Source organism: Colletotrichum jinshuiense, chromosome 7, assembly GCF_051148585.1.
Source record: "Colletotrichum jinshuiense chromosome 7, complete sequence".
Classification (NCBI taxonomy): domain Eukaryota; kingdom Fungi; phylum Ascomycota; class Sordariomycetes; order Glomerellales; family Glomerellaceae; genus Colletotrichum; species Colletotrichum jinshuiense.
In genome coordinates, this window is record NC_139314.1 from 282,930 (window position 1) to 299,673 (window position 16,744).

Genomic DNA, 16,744 nt, shown 5'->3' on the forward strand with positions numbered 1-16,744 from the left:
TCAACAAGGTTGTAAGTAGGAGATATTACAATTTGAACGATATTGAGAGTCATGAGAATAGTTCACAAGTTGATTGCTGAAGAGCTATAGGAGTCTAATCTCGAGTGTAATCGAGGTCATATAATGTACTAGTCCTGATTCCATCGCGATGTCCTGACTGTCTAATGGTGATGGTGTTAAGTGATCACCTTATCGTCACGTGACTTTTGCTATAGTTCTTCTGTGTCCGAGTGAGTCCTGTTGACTTCCCGTGCTCATCTCCTGCTTGGGTAGTCGCTGATTCCCCAGTAGATTCTCTTTTGTCACTTTAGTGCTTATGAAGCTTCACAAGATCAAGTGAAATAAAACTTTAAATGTAGACAATATAAAGTGTAATTCTTTTAGATTTTATTGTGTTTCTGAATTTACTGTAATGGGCAACCACTTATAACGTCAACTTAACAGGCGCTCCGTGAGTCCCATCTCGCCGTTTCGAACCAGTCTTATGACCCAGTGCCCAGTTTCAGGATTCATCACTGCTTTCCACTTCCTGTCCTTTATATCCGACCTTGCCATACCCCTTTCCCATATGCCGCCGTCGAAACCCGCCTCTTGACGTATATCTGAAGCGATGTCAAGAAGCTCACTCTTTTCAAGGACTGCGGCCATCGACAGTAGCCCTTGAGGTTCTTCGGTCAGGATGGATGGGGTGTCCTGGAGGCGGAAGAACACAAAACCGACAGAGCATAGGGCAATGGCCAAGAATGCGATGATAATGTACGCCACCGAAGGAACCACGAACAGGCGTGTTGTGGGAACGAATGCGATTCCAGTAGTGGTCTCAAAGCCTGAGAGTGAGTCAAAGCCGTGGATCGCAATTGTGTTCGAGTAAATTGCTGTGAAGACTTTAGGAATTGCCTCCATCAGTGCCTCTGATCCCAGCGGGTTCGAAGGTTGCGCTCGCTGCGCATAGTAGAGTATCAAGCTTCCCATGTCCGATGTGGACCACTTCGCCTGCGGATTGAACGAGACTGGCCCGAGAATTCCTTGTTCGAAAACCCTCCATAGCTTCGGGCGGCTGGTATTCGGCTCACCCATTTCAATGAATGAGTCAACGGTTGGGGCGCCCGTTGACGGCGAGACTCTCAAAGTCCCTGAAACTTGTCGGTATCCGGTTGCACAAGAGATAACTTTTATGTCGTCGATGTTGTTGCGTGTCGAATCAGAGTACTTGGCGGCTGTAAACACCAGCCGACTGTAATATGCGTCGGCAGAACAGTCGAAGTCCACCGTGGTTTTGAGGTATTTCTCCTGCGTTTCGACCACTGTAAAGCTCTGCTTGAAGGCACACCCTCTGTCGCTTCCGGATACTTGAACCGAATCTCCACTAGATGTGATTGTATAATCCATGACCAACTCGCAGTTAAGATAACCTGAGTATGCTGTCGTGTTTGCAGCCAAGTCTGATTTGGTTGCCAATTGAGAATCAATGGCAAACGGGCGGAACGCACGCTCATTGTCTGTCCAGGATATTTTGTTACCGCCATAAAGCAGTGTCGCTGCAACAGTGTCCAGAACGGGACGCCAATCTAGTGTGGCGTTGATGTTGTCGATATTGTAGGCCTTCTCATAAATGATCGGAACCGACTCTGACATTGCGACTGTTTGTGCTACAAACAAACGTGCGGCAAGAGGAGCAATAAAATAGGTCAGAAACACGGAAAGCAGAGTCGTTGAGCCGACGGTTAAATGCGACTTTCGAAAGGCTCCCCACCAGCGCCAGATTGTGGCAACAACGCGATAGTCCAGAAGAATTGACCGCATGGCATCAGCGCCGCCATCCTTGCGCAGCTCGACGTATGGTTGTCTTTCAGCGAGTGAGCAAGCAATCCACGCCCAGTATGCCCCAAAGAGAGAGAATACAAAACTGGGGAGTGAAGTCCAGAGTATACCAATGTTCCAAGGTACGTTGAAGATATTAGAATCTTGATCAGTTGATGTGATGTTGTGGGTTGAAATTGTGGCGAAGCCATTCTTTTGAGAGGATGCAAGGGTTAAAGCGATAATGGTGATGATGATCGCAACGTCGAGGATTGCGAATGTTAGAAGATATGGCCATCGTAAACCGCGGGACAGCCAGCCGTAGGGCCCTGGGGAAGATTCCTGACGATTGTCCGGCATGGTTGCCTAGTAGCAAGCAAAGATATCGTCGACGGTGAGTTGGAAAAGCATGAAAGCGAAATTATACTCAGGGTGACATCCTTCTACCAGATTTATTAACCTGGCTGGAAGCATTTAGGTCAGTGCCACATGAGGAGGTGGAACTTGCCGGTGTTGGTCTGATTAGCTGCGTTCAACCTCATCCCACAAGGCATACTTCGACATCACGCGGGCAAGACCATTGGGACAGTTCAAGACTTTAATTCTCAGCTGTGTATTTGGTTCAAGCCACGCTGGACGTGGATTGGCTCGTCGCTTTGTTTAAGTCAATATCAGCCTCGATTTTAGCGTTGGCGTCACGACCGCTTCAAGCCACATTGGCTCGGAACGGCCTAGAAACAGAGTTTCTGATTGAAACTGCGCCTTACTAGTCATGATACCGACCCTGTGGCTTAATACTGAGATCAGCTTTGGCTCACGACGGTGACCATTGACTCCCATTTAAGATCAAGGCTGGTAAGCTTGACGAAAAGCAACATTCAACCCAACGACGGTAAACAAGATGCTTCTTTTTGTTCGGTGCATTGTTATCTTCGCCACTCTTTTGAGTGTATGTCGCGGCGCAGCTTTTACTCCACCAGACTGCGTTGGCGATATAAAAGACTTTCCCAATTGTGAGAAAGCCGACTCCATTGCTAGAAAGTGCAGCAATCTCTCGAAGCAAAAGACCATCGATTGCTTCTGCACTCAAGAGCTTTTGAACGCCTATGTAGGGTGAGAGAATTCTCAGTGTCACCTTTTCTGCTATTTGCTAAGTATTCCAGATGCAAAGGCGAATTCAGGCAATGTGTTCTGGGCAATTCATTCGATAGTGCTTCTGATGACCAGATCTCTCAATGGAAAGATGCTTGCGGTCCTTATCTCTCGAACGACATCACGACGCCAATTGCCCCCGCCGCAACGAGGACGTTGGATGGGGACGACTGCAAGGGTTTTGCTGAAAGTTGCGCCCACCTGAGCCAATCCATTACCTCATGTTCTTCTGCGTATACTAGACCGGCGGAGCTTACGAGTTGCCGCTGTCAGGAGTCGCTCGTTTCTCTTGCCTCGGTGTGCGATATTGATGGACGGCAGTCTTGTTTAGGGGTAATGGTGACAACAAAGGACATTTGGGAGTTTCGAAACTGCGAAGTTGCTACTAGCATTTTGCAGAACTCAAAGGTACATGTAGTGCAATTGGGTTCAAGGGGAGAAGGCTAACTATAGAGCAGGGCACGGGTCCGATCACGGAGTCTGCAGACGTTTCGGTCGCTAAGAATACCGCAACTAATACTTTAACCTTTGGGTTGGCCTCAACTTCTACGACGACTGCCTCTAGTGGAACGGCAGTTATATCCTACGATACAGGGTGGAGGGCTTTTATGACACTCTGTGTAACCTATTTTTATATTCTGCTTCTCTAAAGGTGATTAACAATGTATTAATAAACAATAGTAATTATCTTAACGTTCGTTTCCGTTGAGTTTAGTCCGTTTCAATAATTAATCGTTTTGTTAATATGTGTAAGCTGGTTGAATCGTTTGGTTTGACTTTTGTTACTGGACGATCTGCATATCTTAAGTTTTAGCTTTTGAATTTAAATACGATTCTAACAGCCTGACTTTTAGGTCTAAAGGAACTCATTCATAATTAGGGAGATCATAGCTATGAGAGCATGAGAAAATGAACATGTAGGTAGAGAATGGCTTATATGCCAATCACTATAGCTAACAGATAAAACGAGCAAGCATGCGGGGTTCAGAATAGCTAAAATCTGCATCAACAAGCGTTAAAAATACCGTTGTGAGTTTGTTCTTCCTTGGAGTAAATTCCGTGAACAGCTTTCCCAGTTAACTATCTATTTACTACGCAAGCAACACGCTCAACTTACTCTAACTATTAAACCCAATCACCTGAACTTGAAGGAGTTGGTGATCTAGCTACCCTTGAGAAACATAGCGGCGTGTCTGCATCCTTTCATCATTACACAACGAAGGTTGACATAAGGCGAGAGAGTTGATCCGCGGGAAGTATGACACGGCCTACTGAGAGCTTAACCATTCTTCTTTTATCCTTAGTACAATGGATAGCTAATTCAGGGAGTAATCGGACAAATTTTCCAGCGAGGCCGGATCATCGTCAGCCTCCATGCTATGCTTAACACGCTATACGCGGCCACCTAGATCAATCAATAACCTCTGCAACTCTCTTTGGAAACTTCTGCGTAGTATTTACACTATCGTTTGGTTTATTTCTTCGTCATTGGAACCGAAGACTCCACGTCAACTTCCATTCCATAGACGACTCCCACGTTTTTATCATCCTTATTCAATGCCGGCAGATCAAGCACTGCAACCTCAGGATATTTCTGCTCTGTCCATTTGTCGAGCCGATGCACGACCCAGAGAAGAGACATAAGCGCTACAATGATGCAGCTCATTGCGATACCGCCTTTCCGCCAGTATGGCGCGTCGGTAGCATTATAGAAGACAATGCCCCAGAATGTGTACAATATGTTGCCTGCGGCGGTCATGGCATACAATGTCACGCTGCGAAGTGCGTCGTCACCACCTCGCTGGCAGATGACATTAGCCCATCCGAAAAGCAAGGGGTTGACAATGTAAGACGATCCTGAAATATAGAAGCCCGCGAAGATGCCAGCAAAGCTCATTGATGGAACCGTGAGAAGCACTACAGAAATGACCTGTAGTCCGCAGGCAACAATTCCCATGGGAATTCGTTTTCCTGTAGCGTCAATATATACTGCAGCTAGTAGATTCGCCGTGATAGCGACACCTTGTACGCCAAGTGGGTAGCTGTTTATTTGCGATTGCGTAAAGTGTTCCTTGTGGTACTTTAGAAACAAAAGGAAGCAGTTTTGGCTACAGTATGCTTCGAGTGCTGCACAAACGAAGGAAAAGCAGCAGAGGATATAGCTATAGAGCGGAACATGTTAGCAATGTACACAGTTGCAGATTATTTCAATGTAATGGTCTTTAGACCGAGTTTCACGTACAAGGCAGGAGAGCCAAAGACACGCTTAGCCAAAGACCAGGGATTGATGTTATGGCCATCTGCTTTCTTGGGAGGAAGACGGTCAAGGGCGAGCTGCTTCTCGGATGGTTTGAAAAAAGGTGCCTTGGTGGTTTCTGGGGTATCAGGAAACCAGAGAAATCCAAATATGGCGATTGGACAAGTAATAATCCCATCTGAAAAATTAGCGGCGCTCTGACATAATTAAAGAAAGTGGCCTCACCGATGATGAACACCCATTGCCAGCCTTCGAGACCCGCCGCCCCATGCATGCTCTGATGAATGGCTGTCATCATGATGCCCGCGAACATGGCGCCTGCTTGGCCAGAAGCTGTGAAAATCGCAGTGCGTTTGGCAATTTCTCGTGGTTTGCTGCATGTCAGATTCATGTTAGTGTGTATACCTAAGAATCCGGCTGCCTCCGCACGTACTACCAAGATCCAATAATATATAACGTGCCGCTGTATGTGCTTGCCTCTACCAGGCCCAAGATAAAGCGAACGGCTGCGAGTTGTGAGTAAGTCTTACATGCAGCACTCAACTAGATCAAGGTTAGCGGAGTACTCCTAGAACAGGTCTAAACCTCGCTTACCATTGTTAGTCCAGCCCAGACAAGGACGCATCCAGGCAACCAGATACGCGGCGCTATTTTCTGAATTATGATGCCATGCGGAATCTGACCAATTGTGTATCTAATTGGTACTTGTCAGCCTTCGCTCTTTTCAAGATATGACGGTTGACGACGGAAAACAGAAGTTGTACTGACCCAGCAGTGGTGAGAGAAAGCAAAACGCTGTACTGGCTGCTTTCGAGCTCAAGTGCATCCCGAAGGCCGGACACCTAAATATGAATTAGTTGATTTAAATTTTTGTGGAAAGAACCCCATGATTTTTACATAGGCATTCGCGAACGCAGCGCGATCTAGTATTGTAAGCATCTGAACCAGGAAAGTGACGGACTATTTTTGCTTGGTGGCTCGCATACCCAGGTAGTTAAAGAAAAAACTAAAACAGCAGTACGTCTGTTAAGAATCGCAAGTTAGATTGACACTCGTAAAACAACTTGGTCCATTCGGAAGAATGCATTACGAGGATGAAGAAATCTGCATTTAAGTCAGAAAATGCCACGCTTGAAAGGAAAAATTGGCACGGGGCTTACTCACCGAGCTTTTGGACTAGCCTCCTCTCCTCAGCGGTCTTTGCCTCATCGCCCAGCACAAGCACTATGTAACCGTTAGGAGTGTTCTCCAAAAATCGGCCTCGTGAGACCTAAACTCCATACCCTTCATGCGAAGCCAGATCGACTGTTTGGGAGAATCCATGGTATGCCGAAATTTAACCGCGTTCTGATAATTGATCCGTTCTATCTGTTGCAGGACAAAACCGTAACAAATAATGGCAAGCCAATTATGCCGGTTTCCCGGTTAAGTAGGTTTGCTGAATTTGGATATTGAAGGGAGTATCATGAATAAAGCATTTGAACTTTTAGACCGGTGATCATAAATTCGCCGGTTCAGATATGATGCTCGGCAGGGGCGTTCTCAAGGGTAGCAGATAGGAAGATATGGCGCCGATAGCAACCGACGAATGAAACCCTTCGTCGGGATGGTTGCATTACTGTTTGACGACTCTGTTATCTGGGCTTGTCTCTTATCTTGACCCTTGTTGTTAAAGTCGGAAGTAAATCACAGCATTCGAAACACACATCCGCCTTCCGACGGATTGAGCGATGGATGCATTTTCCAAAGGCCTGGGTCAGCGGACAAATTTGCAAAACACCTATGTCACTCCCAATTAACTTCTCTATGGAATTTATGGTTTCTATCAGTGGGCGTTTCATCAAGCCAATGCCTTGATAGACATACATCAGAGAGCTGAGAGTAAATTGCATTCCACCATCACCTTCAAGCCGAGTCAATAGTCAGTCAGAATGACGCACGACGAGCACACTGCTCTCCTGCAAGACACAACTAGCCTCGCCACGTCGAGGCCGAAGCGCTGGTACTTTTTACCAAAAACGCGCCTTCTTGTCGCTGCTTTTCTCATCTCTTTTTCTTTCACCTTCACGCAAGTACCGTCAGTCCGCTGCCTCTTCATGTATCGTATTGTGCGACGGTTTTATTGACTCTCTTAGAATTCTATACGCTTTCCGTTTGATGGTCTGTCAGAAGTTCTACACCCAAAATCCGGAAGTTCTGGTGCCATCTGGTGACCGATGCATGCGAGATGAAGTCAATGCAGACACTGCAGCGCAAATATCTTTACTTGGAATCACCACCACGATCAGTGGAGTTCTGAACTTGTTTGTCGCAGGATGGCAGATGAAAAGGTATGGTCATCGATTGGCGTTAACGTTACAAACTGCATTCCCAGCTGCTCGCGTTGCAACACAAGCTTTGGCCATCTCTTTGGGGGGAAATTCGGGCATTATAATTATTCAGTCAACGCAATTCATCGGGATTCTAGGAGGAACAGCAGGTTATCTGTAAGTTTGGCAGTAGTCGCATTTCCTTTTCTGTTTTAACTTGCCTTGTTTTGCTTGGATGACGACTGATCACTATTTTAGACTCGTGTTGAATACAGCTATCGGAGAGGTTGTGTCACCCCGGGAAAGGACGGGGGCCTTTGGCAAACTTCAGGGAGTAGTGATGCTTGGCACATCCGCAGGTTTCTTGTGTGAGTTCAACCCAGATGATGGCATGCATGAATATGACCACAATCTGGATCATTGAGGAGTAAATATTAATTCTGCTAGTCGGCGGTATTGTCGGAGACACATTTGGCATCATCAAGCCATTCGAAACGGCATTTGCGCTCTTCATTCTTTCATCCGCATACGTCGTCTCAGCGTCGCCATATATATCCCCCCAAGTGCTATCGAACAATCAATCAACAGCGGGTGAGCCAAGGAAGTCGACTTTGCTTGTTCTCATTCAAACCCTGGCACCGAAGAGGTGTGTGACCAAGGATGGGCGAGTTATCGTCAACTACGGAGTCTTTTTCCTCAGCCTCGGCATATTTCTGGGTGTTCTTGCAACGGGATATGCTCCCATTCTGATCCAGATGTACGCCTCAGCAAATTTCGGTTTTCGATCTACGGAAAATGGATACATAATGAGTGTGAACTCCTTGATTAGAGGCTTTTTTCTCATGGTGTTATTTCCCCGCCTCATTAACTGGGGACGGACATATTTTGCTTCTCAATCAACCAAAACCAACGAAACTCCTACAGCCCCCTCTATGCAAAATCAAGAAGAAACTCCTATTAGTTTCCGACAAGAAGACCTACAGCCAGTTCAATGCATTCTTCCAGATCAAGAGCCAGCAAGACCTCTCTCCCCTGTTAGCCAGGATGCTGGCTGCACGTTTGATCTGGTGTTTCTGCGATGGAGCTTGGCTGCCGACGGGCTCGTTACCGCTTACGCCGCTTTTGCTACTAAAGACTGGCACATTTATGCTACGGCATTCCTTTTGCCATTCGCATCTGGGTCTGCACCTGCAGCCAAAGGAGTCATTACCGAAATGTGCCCGCCTTCTCAACGAGCGGATGCTTTGCAAGCTTTGACACTGATAGAGAATATTGCCATGCTCTCAACGCTGGGACTGTTTGGCTTCATATTTGCAACTTTTGCGGAGCACGGGAGAGCTGATCTTACTTTCTTTTGTAACGCCGTAAGTTCTACTCTAATGTGTAACATTGAGAAAATACGATGTGCTAACTCGATAATATGCAAGGGGGTGGCATTTTTTGCCGTTGGGGTCTTGTGCCTTTCCTCTTTTCCACCTCCGGACAGCATGATGCTTTTCAATACCGACAAGATTAATGATACACTAGTGGACCACAACGAGGGAGACAACACCTTATGTATATCGGCGTGATTACGAGTTGTCCGAGTGCTTTTTATCGAAAACTCTGGTGATCACATAGTCTTGGGCTGCCGACTAAATTGGTGGAATTGATGTTCGAACCTTGACAAATAAGAATAGGTTAAGGGAACGCTCTGCGCCGTAATAACTTAACCTTAAATGAGCGCTTCCGATGAACGCAATAGGCGCAAGAAAATAAACCATCAAATTTGACTGAAAACCCCCCCAATTCTTTTTAGCTAGAGTGATATGGCTTCAATGCATTTGCCAAAGAATAGGTACTATGATATGCTCGTTGAGGATCGCAATGAACGAAGAGAATAGGGCGACATGGGTTGATGGCACGGAATACAGAACCGAACACAACGGGGTAAAATGTCTACAAGGACATTGGCGGTGGTACTACCCCGCCCCCTTTTTTTCAATCAGACTCGCCAAAGCGGGAGGGGCACAGGTAGATGTGCCGTGGGGTACACTGGTACCGGTATATTTCTTTGACCTTGGCAACAATGATACCTGGCTATCATTGTTTAGTTGCCGGTCGGAGCACAGGAGGGAGAGCCTTAATCTTTAATTGGTGCGAATTTGCGCACAAGACGAGGGGAAAGAAACCCCTGTTCGGATGATGATTTAGTACCGCAACCAAAGTCGGATTCAAGATCTATGTTCCGACTGGCGGTTTACAAAATCCAATAGGTGACGGACCGGCTTAAGCCATTTTTGAATCGACAGCGACATCCAGTGTTCCCCTTGATAGCGAAGAATTACATTGCGGTCGAAAAGAAATCAGTTTACATTCATTAAACCGATCTCGCATATCATGAGAACTGCCTCAGGGTTAGAGATCTCGAGGAAGTTGCTGTATGCTGTGTTGGAGTTGAGCATAGATACGGGATGCTGTTTCGGTGATGAAGCTTTTTTTCATTCCCACTCGCAGTTCCGCTCCGGCTTAAGGCCCTGTATTTGACTTTTGACAATGCGTCCGTCTTTCATGACCAACATCAAATTCTCCCTCGTTCGGTCTAGGCTCGATACATCTTCGAGTGGGTTCTCCTTCAAGAAAAGGAGGTCTGCGTATGACCCATCCACAAGCTCTCCCAGAAGTCCTTCCATCCCGACTTGCTTGGCTCCATTGATAGTCGCCTGCCTTAGTACAACAGGTGAAGGTAGGATCTTTCCCCGCACCACAAACTCGTAGGTTTGCATGACCAACGTCGGACCCGTGGTGTCGGTGCCGTAACACACGGTGACACCTGCTTCTTCCGCAATACGAATACCTCGAATGCCTGCGTCGCCTACAATAGCATTCTTGCGCAAACCTTCGGGCGTTTCAAAGCGGTCATAAGGAGGCATTGTCACAAAGGTGTGCAGTGCCAGTGTCGGTGTGAGGAAACAGCCTGTTGATGCCATAAGCTCCGCTGTCTCGGCGTCGACCATGTTGCCGTGCTCTACACCGCGTACACCGCCGGCAATTGCATGTCGGATACCTTCTGCTGTGTAGCAATGGGCCGTGACCAGAGTGCCGCCCATGTTCTTAGTCACCGAAGTGATGGCTTGCAGTTCCTCGGTAGTAAATTGCAAGCTCTCCAACTTGTCAGTGGCAGAGGCAATGCCCCCAGAAGTCTATCGGTCACCTTATTAGTTTTATGCTCATAGTCGAGTTAGGTTAGAACGTCCTAGTTCGTGAAACCTACGCAGACTTTGATGTGGTTGGCTCCTTTGCGAATATTGTCCCGCGCCGCTTTCAAGCACTCGGGCACGCCATCGCACAGTCTTCCCAAAGCAGACGACGCAATCCCCCGACCACCTCCGCAGCAGTGTCCATCAACCCATACCTCTGTGTCATCACCATGGCCACCAGTCTGTGAGAGCATGCGGCCGCCTTGAAACACTCGAGGCCCAGGGATTAAGAACTCTTCCGTGGCCATGGCATGGGCAATAGTAGCACCGCCCGTATCTCTTACGGTTGTGAAGCCATTCGCGAGAATTCCACGGAGAGTTCCGGCTGATCGGAATATCGCTGTTTCGTGGGGGAAATTGAAGGCACCGTGAAGGGTCTTGAGAAGATAAGTGTCAACAAAATGCTGAAATCATCATGAACAACGACATTGAGTCTTACGTTGGATCCATGAACCGCCATCAGATGAACGTGGCCTGCCAAGTTGGGAAGCGACAATTAGCAACTGTATAGTATCTGCGGCCTTCCACATTCGGCCAACCCATTAAATCAGGTTGGTAGAGGTCCGTCTGAATAACTCACAGTCAATCAAGCCTGGGCAAACAAAGTATTCCCGGGCGTCAATTTTCACGACTTTTTGCCCATTACAGACGAAATCCTCCGACAGGTGCGCTGGAATGGTGGGGAACACGCGCAGGATCTTGCCGCCTGCAAGTTGCAGCGACATGTCACCGTGCACCTTTCCCGCCCGAGGATCAATTATTCTAGCATTGACAATTAGATATGGGCGCTGAGGTCCGGGCAGCCATGGCTTTTCCGCGATATCGTAGTTGGGATTCGGAGGATAGACGGCGCTTCTTAGCTCGTCAAACGACTGTATGAAGGTATGGTTGGCACCATTTAGCGGTGAACTCGGTGTGAACAGCATGTCGCCGTCTCCGACGCTGCTTGTGGGTGTCCTTGGTGAGCGAATAAACTCATAATCGTCCAAGTTCTCGGCGATCGCTGAGCGGATGTGCGCGGGCCTTGAAACCGAATCTTTGAGAAACATGATTGCGATTACGAGCTTGAGCTTGAGGTGTCAAAATGGAAAAGAAAAAAGAGCCAAGCGCATTTAGTAGTCATAGATAAGATTGTGACCTCATAAAGCTCAACGGCCTGAGGTAAAAAGATGCGAGGGTTTGTTGCTACATGTGGCAAGCAAGGCCCTGGTTTGCAGATCTTTACGTCCACTGGGCCTGTACCGCTATCGCTCTACTAGAACCCGGGGTAAACAGTCATTGGGAATAACCCACTGTCCTAAGATCATACCCGTGTGTCTGTTGGCGCCTATTGTGACTGTCTTATCTCCAAGGAACCGACTTCGGCAAGTAACTGCTCACGAGTTGACCGGTAAGTGGCCGGCCGCTAGGTGGCCGACCATTGAGTGGCCGGTCAGCGGACCGGAAACCTTATCAGCACCCTATCTCAACCACACTATGGTACGGAGATTTTTACAAAATACCGAACTTAGCCTACCTTATCTCACATGTGTGTTCGGCTCCACTCTAAGCGGGATCCCATGAAAATGGCTTCGTGGGGTATCTCTAGTTCGGGCGAGATTGATAACGGGCAGGATAAGCTGCCGGCTCCAATATACTACCAGTCGTGGGAACGACCAACCTGTTCCGAGACGAAATCTCAGATCAGGCCGTTTGCCAAGAAAAAGGCGATGGCAAAATGGTTTCTCGTGTCAATCAATCTAGCTAGGTTAGACGCCGAGTACACGCTGACCGAGCCCATTGGGTTTCATATTTGAACCAACTCTTCTGGACTTTATTCCTGAGGAATGGCTAAACTCGATCGGTACTCCCACGAACTTGTGTGTTAAAATCTTGATTCTTTTTCGTTGGAAATCCCCTGTACAGGTAAGCACTTTCTACTACCCAGGTTTAAAAGCTGAAGCACATCTTAAAATAAGCAAGTCTAGCTTTCTCCATATATAACATTTCAAAGTAATATGTAATTTCTATGTAACTAATTCAACAACAGCGCTAATAAGCTGCATAAGGTCCGTAACGCCATCGTTTGCTATTTTCCTCAACCCACCACCGTGCTACAAATGCCGCTTCCTCTGCCCAGCGCGCAACATCCTCGCCGTGAGCTTTTTCGATCTTCACGATGAAGTCGGTGAAGTCGAACCCCAGCACAGGTTCCGCCTCACGTGGGTCCTTGGTGACGTCTGTAAAATGCCACTCGATGTTGTCCAGCACGGGGATTACTATCCTCCTAGACTTGTGGCGCGCGTCACGGACTCCCAGCATGGCGCGGCCTGGGTTAATGACGGTGAAGTGCCAATTCGCTATTTCGAGCGAGGTCGAGTTTGTAGATGAATCCGAATCTCTAATGTCCCGGTTGGCTGTATCCAACCATGCCTTGTGCACGGGCCGGATAAGTGACTGCCCCTCGTAGTTATGAAGGAGGTCCCTTGCAGCCTGGGTGGCCGGCTTTGATAGTGATTCTGTCTCGATGAGGAGATCCAACACTGTTGGCAGGATCTGCTGAGATGACACAGCATCGTCGATGGTGATGGGTGGGAGTTTGGGGTGAGAGAAGACCAATGGAACGTGGTTGCTGCCGACGTTAGGGTTGTAGTACGTCGCCAGAACGTCGTTCTCGGGAATTGATAGGCCGTGGTCTCCCACCAAGACCAGCAGTGTCTCATCCGCCACGTCGAGTTCGTCCAGCATGTCAAGGATCTTGCCGAGCCAACGATCGTCGTAGCCAATTGCATTGATGTAGTGAGAGAGATCGTCGAGGCCTCTCCCCAGCGGCACGTATTCCTCGCTCTCGGGCATGTTATACGGGTGGTGACTTGTGCTTGTAACGTGGGTGATAAATACTCGCTCGTTCGACTTCTTGGCCGATTCTAGCTGGTCCCGGATGTAGTCTTCGAGGGGCGCCTCCTCCATACCAAAATAATTGATGTTCTTCAGATGGACCGGGCCAAACTTGGCGGACTTGCTCCGTAGGTATTCGCTGTCGATAAGGCCGTCTGCGGGGAACCCAATCTTCTTCATCAGTCCGCCAAAGTGGTCAAAGTCCAGTGTGACGGACTGCATAAATGACGATTTCCACTTGTATGAGGCGAATCCATGCGCGTCGTTGTTGTCAATGGTGTTTAGGGCACTAAGAATGTGTGGTAAACAAGGCTGATAGATATGATGCTGGTACTCGAGGTTGAAGTCGGCAACTAGAGGTGTGATTCCGCAGAGAGTGCCCGCAAGACTCTTGAGGGTGTACGTCGAAGTCGTGTATGCGTCGTTGAAGTTGAGGCCCCCTCGGCTCTTCTCTTCCCTCCCTTCGTGGTTAAATCCGTCGTCATGATCGCCAGTCAAGAATTTCGCAATCGGTGTCAAGGTCTGTAGTCGGTCAAGTGCGTCTGGAGGCATTTCATCACCATCCCAGGATTCTCTCAGGCGTGCTACATTAATTCCATCATCCTTGATAGGAAAGACATCCTTCCTCGTGCTTTCGAGCACGACACATATTACGTGCCGTATTGGTGCCTCTTTGAGCTTGCGCAATTGGGGAAGTAGATCGTCACCCAAATTCGATATCCTGATGGGGTCGAGCGCCGCATTGTATTGCGACTCGTTTTTGTACCAGGCTTCGAAGCCCGGGAGGATCGAATCCTGCGGTAGCCAGGAGAGGGGGATCGGGGTACCGAGCGCGGTGCGGTTGTCCCAGTCACGGTTGATTCCAGAGTTGTAGTACGGGACAAGTTTCTCTAGGTTTGGAGACGAGTTCTTGAAGTCGATGAAGAGAAGCAGGGCCGGGGTCCACGACATGAACGTGAGGGAGCTCTCATGGGGTCGAAGGATGCATAGGATAACCTGAGCGGACAGAGCAACCCCAGCCAAGATGTATGCCGCGAGCCAAAAGAGCCACGCCCACGGCCAAGTTTTGGCACCCTCCCATCCCTCGTTAAATTCAAAGCTGTGTTGTGCAATGTCACCCTCATCCTTGGCGCCGTATTCGACGTCTTGTTGCGGGATCTCGAAGTAGGTTGTCGGGTAGGGGCCCTGACCTCTGGAGCGACCAAGGCAGCCGCGTGCTGCAAATACGAAAGGCCAGCAGACGATATCTGCTAGTAGGCCCACGGCGACAAACAAAACATCTTTCAAGGCCCAGGCCAGTAGAAGCAGGGCGCCGATGACCAGGGCGGAGAAGAAGAGGCCCGTCAGCAAGAGAGCGCGCCCTGCGGCATCACTTGCAAGACCTATGTTTCTCCAATGAATCTCGGATCCGGCAACCGCAAAGAAGCAAATGCCAATGACGTTCAGACCGATGACGAAAGCAATGAAGACCCAACTCGTAAAGGCGGCGATGCGTCGCAGCAGCCCTTCACTGCGGGCAGAAGAGAGCCATCCGCCGAGAAGCAGACGCAGAATAATCAGCAGGAGTATGTCTTGGGCGAAGAATGAATATCCCCAGCGCACCAGCTGGACCGCTGGCAGGGCAGAGAGGTGAGTGTAGATGTGGATGACCTTGGCGCCAAGGATAGCAAGAGCAGCTAGACTGAAGGTAAAGCGAGGGTTGGCAACACGCGATCCCATGCCACCCACCAACCGCCGGAACCCCAGAAGCGGTGGAGCAACAGCCTGGGCAGGGTTGCGGTTCTCGGAGCCTAACAATGAGAGGCCACGTCGAGGGTCATTTTCCATGCTGAAAGGGAATGGCCGAGGCCTCTCAGATGTGACAGGAAGAATAGGTTAATGAGCGTGAGAGAGGTTCGCATTCATGCCCTACTCTGACGACGAAACAAGGGAGCAAAACAAAAAGGGAGAGAGGGCATGGAATTAAAGAGGGAACGGATTAATTACAAAACGGAGGAAAGGAGATCGATGGGCCCTGTTGACCCGCGTGCTCGCGTGCTCGCTTGCTCGCTCGTATGCATGCTCGCGTGCCCGCCTAGGCGGCTGCCTACTTGGCTCCAGCCCTTCAGGGGCGTTATTACTAACGGACTCGTGAGCACCTCGCTGGATTCTAGCTGACATTGCGGCACCGCGTATTTGACGGCTGGAAATCACCTCAGCCCAGCTGCGACAGGTGGACAAAGAAGGGCCAGCCATCCACACAGCTGAAAGACTAAACGGAAGCCGCGGCGCTAGGGCTGATATTGCCTACCGCATTAGCCCTAGCTCACAGCTACTATGCAAGAGACTAATCCGCAGTCGCGGGGGCTGGACTGGCCGTCTTGTGCCGTACCAGCTTTAGCTCGGCATGCTAGGGCGAGAGCGTTGTCAGAAGCCCCAGTTTAGAACACGAGCAGGCGGCCAAACCGGGAATCAAGGGTCCCATCCTTTGTCAGAGGCGCAGCTCGGCTCGAGCAGTCAGTCACCGACTGAGGGGATAGGGGGCCAATCACCTTTCCTGAAAACGTAATGGCGCAGAGGGGCGGAGGGGAAGAAGTTCTTGAGAAATTTCCCTCAGGGGTGCTAACGACCAAAGCCGTCTAGTCGATTCCCTCCGTGCTAGGAGACCCCGCCCCAGCCGAAACAAGCTTTCTGCACCACATTGTGCCATGCCACCCAAGAGTCCCACAGCCCATGGATTGTCTTACCAAGTACATGCTATGAACGGGATGGGCCCTTTGGCACCCTGCCAAGAAATCGTCGCCCGTTAATTAATGCTTAAATGTTAGTGTATGCGCTGCTGCGACGTGACTGGCCTGCGTCCCCAGGGCAGGCTCGGCACCGGTATCCGTGTTTTTGTCGGCCTGTCAACCGAGACGGAGGCCGCGGGCCTCGCCGTAAGTATTAAAGTTACACAGGGACGCACAGCAGTCTACAGCAGGCAACCAACCCACCGGCACGGCGGATTTCCACACCTGCACCTAACCTGAAGCACTTTGATTGCGGGTCACAGTGCATCGTTCCGATCGGTTACGCGCTTTCGGGTATGCGGCTCGTACACACAAACACGATACGCTTATAGGCAAAGCTGC

General features: G+C 49.2%; 3 protein-coding genes across 3 annotated transcripts; all 3 read right to left on the bottom strand.

Annotated features, from left to right (window-relative positions):
- Positions 1–432: 432 nt before the first annotated feature.
- On the bottom strand, positions 433–1,635 carry EsH8_VII_000082 (uncharacterized protein; the record flags this gene model as incomplete). The annotated part of the gene is made up of 1 exon (XM_083270215.1): positions 433–1,635. One exon carries the CDS (start codon positions 1,633–1,635, stop codon positions 433–435), a length of 1,203 nt encoding a protein of 400 aa, XP_083127772.1.
- Positions 1,636–9,998: 8,363 nt separating this feature from the next.
- EsH8_VII_000083 (metal-dependent hydrolase family protein) lies at positions 9,999–11,806 on the bottom strand (the record flags this gene model as incomplete). Its single annotated transcript, XM_083270216.1, has 4 exons — positions 9,999–10,700; positions 10,772–11,134; positions 11,197–11,231; positions 11,338–11,806. The coding sequence occupies 4 exons, from the start codon at positions 11,804–11,806 to the stop codon at positions 9,999–10,001; spliced, it is 1,569 nt and encodes a 522-aa protein (XP_083127773.1).
- A 982-nt stretch (positions 11,807–12,788) lies between these two features.
- On the bottom strand, positions 12,789–15,461 carry EsH8_VII_000084 (LTA synthase family protein; the record flags this gene model as incomplete). The annotated part of the gene is made up of 1 exon (XM_083270217.1): positions 12,789–15,461. One exon carries the CDS (start codon positions 15,459–15,461, stop codon positions 12,789–12,791), a length of 2,673 nt encoding a protein of 890 aa, XP_083127774.1.
- Between the last annotated feature and the right edge of the window lie 1,283 nt (positions 15,462–16,744).